Source organism: Teleopsis dalmanni, chromosome 2 (genome assembly GCF_002237135.1).
Source record: "Teleopsis dalmanni isolate 2A chromosome 2, ASM223713v2, whole genome shotgun sequence".
NCBI lineage: Eukaryota > Metazoa > Arthropoda > Insecta > Diptera > Diopsidae > Teleopsis > Teleopsis dalmanni.
Window position 1 is genome coordinate 90272700 of NC_051847.1, and position 6864 is coordinate 90279563.

A 6864-nucleotide genomic window follows, 5' to 3' on the forward strand; every position below is an offset into this window, starting at 1 on the left:
TAGACAATATATCATTTTAAATGTTAGACACGGAGTTCACATTTTATTAAAAATTATTATTTATTCAACTAAAAAGTGCAATGACTTACAACTCTGAAGTATTTTTTATTTATAAAATGCTCTATTCTGATATATTAACACAAGAACGGATCACGAAAAAAATTGTATATTCAACATTATAATATCTTTCTATTACTCTATTATCATGTCAGAATTGAAGCTTACGCTCTTCTACAAACTACTACTCAATGCTCAAATATATAGTGTCTGACATCATGGCGTCATAGGAGGCTGCATATATATACATATTTATGTAGGTTATATATATAAAATAGTAATTAAATAAAAAACTAATTGTTTATTAGTATATACTAGTTATATGGGGCTGTACTAGTTATATATATAACAAGATGGCATGTGAGAGAAGACGTGTGACAAATTATATTCTAAAATATTTTTTATTTAAATATTTGTTAGTAAAATAAACGTATATTTTTATATATACTAATTGTTATAATTACGTATTTACGTAATATTAAAATACGTAAATAAAAAAAAATTCTATTAAATTATGGATCCCATGTCAAACTGTGGAACTGTGGTCTTTTGAGATTCAAAATAAGTTAAGCCAATTTTTATCACATTAGCCTAAAGTCTTAGGGTAATCTTATTTTATAGAAGGTATTTTACATTGATCGAAATCGTTTTTGGTTGCCGGAGGGAGGGTCTATATGACTATATGGCAGATGTATACTCTACTAGATAGTTTTTAAACGGTGCATTAATATTCACCGTTATATGTTGTTGTGATAGAAAATCACGTATTTGTGTTTGGTGGCAAATTCCGTCGGTCATAGCTTTCTCTTTAAATGAATCATTTGTTGTCATTTGTTGTCTGTGCAGTTCTCTCATTATTCATTCACTTTATCTTGTCACCTTTTTGATGAGTTCTGAGATCCCACCAAATACACAGCATTATCTTGTCGTTGTGGATTTTTGGCTTTGAGCTCGATTTATCTGTTTGGTACGCTTAAAATGCTGTTTTTTTAAATTTCAATGTATTAATTTTTTTCTGTACGCATTTTTGACATTCAAAATCGTTTTTCGACGTTTTTCGGCTTCAACTCATATGTCAACCGAGTGCCTTGGTTTTAGATAACACCCAAGAAAAATACTGGTTCTTAAGTAAAGCCATTCTTTTTCAGTTTTCTATTTAAAAGAGTGATTCCACAAAATTTTCCGCAAATTTTGATTTAAGGCTCATTTCTCATTATTGAAAAAATATAATAGGAACAGAATAGAATAATTTATTCTTAATAGAGAGTAACTGACTGATTTCTTACAGCTGACAACTGTAAAATGAAGTATTACATTACAGTATATATTTGAATAAGAACATCTGTTATCAAATTTTGATGACTAAGTTATGACCTAACAATTATTAAATGTTATTTGTTTTCAATGGATAATTGAATAAATAATTGAATCACAGGTGTTTTAAAAAGTATTACTTAATGTAGATAACATTTGTCTTAATTTACTTTTGATAAATATTTATATACTTAAAAAATACTTAAGCGAAATTGGAAAGAGTAAATATCACACAATATATTATACATATTATTTATTTATATATTATACTTATATATATATATATATATAATAACATTTATATAATAATATTAATAACAATAATATAAAATATTATTATGTAAATATAATAATTTGATTAAATGAAATTGGCTTAAAATTTAGAATATTAATAAAAAAAATTATAATAATAGAATTAACTTTAATAATGCATGTAATATTAAAAGATTATATGTAATAATTTATTGACATTATTATTAATAAAAAATATTTCCTGATGTATTATTATATATATAATAGTATATATATTATATATATTATTATATGTAGTTATTAATAAATTTATATTGTGTTATTTATATATTTTATTTTTTATTTTATTTTAGGATGATTTAACAAAGGAACAAATTGCGCGTAAGTCCACATCTATGAATATATTTTTACTATATTATATTGACAATACATTAGTTATTTTCTATCCATTCACAATCAAAACATTTCAGATCGGCATAGCATTTATTTCATATACTTACAGACTATCTTTTCGTTTAAATAGGTAAACGGTGAATAATTAAATGAATCAGATTTGTAATTTTAAAATAATACCATTTTTATTAATAAAATTAGAACCACAACAATGTTAACCCTATATACAGCATAGTATATTGAACTTCTTAGTTTTTACAATAATAACATTTTTATTAATAAAATTAGAACCACGGAAATGTTAACCCTATATACAGTATACTAGTATATTGTACTTCTTAGTTTTATAAATCCTTTTTGATTATTAAAATCAAACTTTCATAATCTGATTTAGTGATTTGTCGAAATCTTGAGTCCCCCACAAAACAGTATTGTCACTGAAAGAAGAATTAAACATATAAATAAGTAATATTTTTCAATGGATTTACAATAAATTAGTATTAAATAATAATAATATAATTTTTATGTTTTGGTATAATTGAAGACAAAATTGACAATTGTAGGGAACTGCGTCATTTATTTCATAGGAGGACTTCATTATTTGGCACAAGTACTTTCTGTTTGACAAATTTAGAGTTTTCGTAAGAGCACCTCAATAATCCAAAAAATATTCACGTAAGTAGTCAGCCGATACTTTCCGTCATTTAAGATTGTCCGTTCGGTGTAATTTATTTCGAGTTGCCAACATTGAAAAATGAATATTTTGCTTAATAAAAGACAACTCCTACACGACGGATTATCTAAATGACCAACACTTCACTGTGCTAACCAAGAAGTGATAGACTAATGTGAGCGGACGGACAAACGGACTGACAACCGAATCGAATTGGTGTGGTGCGGAGCGACTGAAAAGCCGCCGCGGCAATAGACAACGGCGAGGTAGATTTTTCTGCGTCGCGTGCAACTGGTGGACAACATAAGAAAAAGTTGCATTTATTTTTAAAAATATCAGCAACATTTCATTTTAAGATAAAATTTTTTTTAGAAAGGTGCAAGTACTTCAAAAGTGTTGTAATGCAATAAATTAAAAGCAAATCACACATGTGTTGGGTTTTAGGTTGAACAATAATTTTTCTTAAATGCGATAAGTACAAAAAGTGGATTTGCCGGGTTGAGTAACTATCGAATGGCGGAAGCCAATGCGAAGCTTGACAAAAGTCAAACTGATATTATATATATATTTACAATTATTTAAAAAAAGATAAAAATAAATATAATGAGCGCATTATAATATATGTTTATTAACATTTCTCAATAAAAAACTACTATGATTTTATTAGTCATAATATTCTTTAATGTTCTTAAATAATAGATTATTTTAGGTAAGATTTTACTTAAGCCAAATTTCTTCCTCAGTATACTTGTACACATTATGGTTGCATCATTTCAAGGCCATTTCTTATTCCGATTTGGTGCTTCTTGTTGATAGGCTTCTTGAGAGTTTTTAACTAAGACTGTCATTAAAAGTTTTGAGTTTAAAATCTAAACAAAAATTAGTTTACAACGGAATGAAAACATATTGTGCCATAGACATTATGTACATACATATAATAATGTAGAAATTTAAATGTTAATAAAATTTTGAAGAATCTTTGTCTTTAATTAACATTCTCAGGCTTAAAGGTTCAGTTAGTCTGTACGTACTGCAAGAACTTAAGCGACCTTAAGTCAAAGCGAAATGCACAACAAACTAAATTTATGTAGTTCATAGGAACGAAATTAATAAAAGCGGCGAACTTTGTTAATTTCGTTCTTATGAAATATATAGGTTGTGAATTTCGCTTTGACTTAAGTTTTTATTTTTTTAGACGAGCCTTTAGACGATAAGCTAACTCTTAGCTACAACGAAATGTTACTAGTGTTTTTTTTTGCGTGTAATCGCCTAAATCTAATTAAATTTAAATTGCTTTTTAGTTATCTAATAACAAGTTGCTTTATGTTTGTTTTATTTATTGTGTTAATACTTTAAAACATAAGACTAAACAAAAAAAAAACTAATGTTTTTTTGTTAAGAATTATAGTTATCTTATTTATACTGAAGTAAACAAAGCTAATGAGAATTATACTTATATAGTTTTTAGAATGCGGCAGCGAATGCTGCTTGTCAAACATTTCACTGGTGTTAAAAAATTTTAAATAACTTAGAAAAACATTGTAAATTATATATACCATATATTTTGTAATATATTAAAAATTAATACTCATACAAAAATTGAGTTAAACAATATGAAAACAATCGCAGTTCGTATATATATATTAATATGTGTATATTGATATGTTCTATATTACACTATATTCCATAACTTTTTCATTTTCTTAATTGGAACTACCATATAATGCCAAATGCTTCTTATGCTTTGAACGTATTGTGGATATAGTTGATCTATGGAATACTGTTAATACTTTTAATTCAGTTATAAATTTTTTATAGTTTATCATATCTCTGAAATAATGAGTCATAATTTAAATCGACTTCGAACCAATACTTAGGCTGTGTGCGAGTTCGAGTAAATTGAGGTAAAGTAAATTAAAATTTTCTAGGGATGTTTTGCAAGCACTCTTTTACATTAATATTTATTTATTTATTTATTTATTTCACTAATTTATAATTTTTGGTTAAAACTTTTCAAATTTATTTAATTATTTATTAAACTTTTTTTAAAATTTCCACAATGGTGACACCGAATTTACATAATTTTTATCTAATTTACCCTACTAGAAATTCTGGTAAATACCAAATTCGCTGCCATACAGACATAATTTACTATTTCGTTCAATTTATCGTCAAATTTACTCGAAATTGCACACGGGCTTAACAAAGATAATGTTTATTGCATTACAATATAAAATGGATACAGGAGGATTTATAATTATTATCATTAACATTCATTATATAACATATTGCTATAACATAAGCAATTATAATAATTTCTGAATAATAAATAAATTGTGATAAGATAAAACTAAATATGGGAACAGTTTTAAGAGTTCTGAAATTAGGATAGGTTTTATTCCTAACCTAAAAACGAAAAGTTCTTCCTTTTTTGCTAGTTATTAAAAAAATATATTCAACAATATATACAATATATATATATATATATATATATATATATATATATATTATAAGATATCGAGATTTTTTAACCTATCTCGAAATAATTATTGTAACTTAAATAGTTGCTTCATAAAACTTGTCGACGAAAGAAAGGTTATTTAAATAAAGAACGTTCCACTCTATGTCTATGATTATATTATTTAATATAAAAAGGACATTGCATTAATATCGGGAATCTAGTTTCAATTGCTGTGCCGCATTGTCTGCGCATATATATACACATGTGTATATTATCACTACCTATCAATTAGTTCAATTAGTGATAAGAGAGGTATTACTGGATTGGTCTAGTTTTTTCTAAGAAATGTTGCTTTATTCGCAACTTGAAAGGACATATTCTTACACCTATTGGTTACGCTCATACTTATACTGTTAGAAACAAACAAAATGAAAATTGTTTGTTATATTTTATGTAGAAAACCTGTCTACTCTGTATAGATATAAGTTAAATTATAAATATTATTTGTTTCCCTATAATTGTAAAAAACTAACGTCGAGAAATATTAAATATAACTTTCCACATCATTCTGAAAAGGTTTATGTTTATGGAAGGATTTAGTTTCAGGGTTTTTTGTACAATTTCAGTTACTCCAAATAATTTTTTTTCTTGGCTTTTATGAGTTAGGGTCTCCACCATATAACGTTTATATCTGTAGTACTTATGATTTTATGTCAAATCTCAAGGATGTGCGTTTGATGTGCTAGATGTTTCTCTAAAATTGGTTATATAATTGGGCAATTTTCAAGAATCAATTTGATTTCATGATAGAAATATATGTAATAAAGCATTAGCATTTCAGTATCTGAATTGATATAGACTAAACTGTGTTAGACTTATATTGTAATAACAACAATTTGCAATGTATTTTTTATTACGATTGCTTTTTATTAACATTAGATATTTTTGAACAATTGTTTGAGACTATTTCTTTACTTATTAAGATTAGTTTCTATTCTATACCGTCTGTTATATTCACAATCATTATTCACTGACATTGATTACACACTAAATTTCACTAAATATAGTTATTTAAAAATATTTAATAAAAAATTTTAACAAATTCTTAAAATTGTGTCTTTGTAGTTTTGCGCAATGCGTTCAATGCCTTCGATCCAGAAAAAAATGGCTACATCAACACTGCTATGGTTGGCACCATTTTGAGTATGTTAGGTCACCAACTCGATGATGACACATTAGCTGGCATTATTGCTGAAGTCGATGAGGATGGTTCCGGACAGATTGAATTCGAAGAATTTACAACATTAGCTGCCCGCTTCTTAGTTGAAGAAGATGCAGAAGCTATGCAGGCGGAGCTTAAAGAGGCTTTCCGTTTGTATGACAAAGAAGGCAATGGCTATATCACAACTGGTGTCTTACGTGAAATTTTGCGTGAATTGGATGATAAACTAACTAATGATGATTTGGACATGATGATTGAGGAAATTGATTCTGATGGATCTGGCACCGTGGACTTCGATGGTTAGTAACCTAACAATATTAAACCAAAATATTGATTAAATTTTTATAAATTTTTATTTGTTATAGAATTCATGGAAGTCATGACCGGGGAATAAATATAACAACTGTTAGGACCACCTGCGCCGTACGAGCATCCAAATTTTGAGTTAGGAAACTATTTCGGTCACCTACACACACATATAAACATAAAGCG

General features: G+C 26.8%; 1 protein-coding gene across 1 annotated transcript in view; it reads left to right on the forward strand.

Annotated features, from left to right (window-relative positions):
- LOC119679585 (troponin C-like) overlaps positions 1 to 6858 on the forward strand; it is a 13387-nt gene extending 6529 nt beyond the window's left edge. Inside the window, exons 2-4 of the mRNA XM_038092029.1 lie at positions 1977 to 2004; positions 6276 to 6671; positions 6738 to 6858. Of these exons, the coding sequence (XP_037947957.1) occupies positions 1977 to 2004; positions 6276 to 6671; positions 6738 to 6766 (453 nt within the window). The 3' untranslated portion in view covers positions 6767 to 6858. The remainder of the gene's footprint in view (positions 1 to 1976; positions 2005 to 6275; positions 6672 to 6737) is intronic.
- Positions 6859 to 6864: the final 6 nt, after the last annotated feature.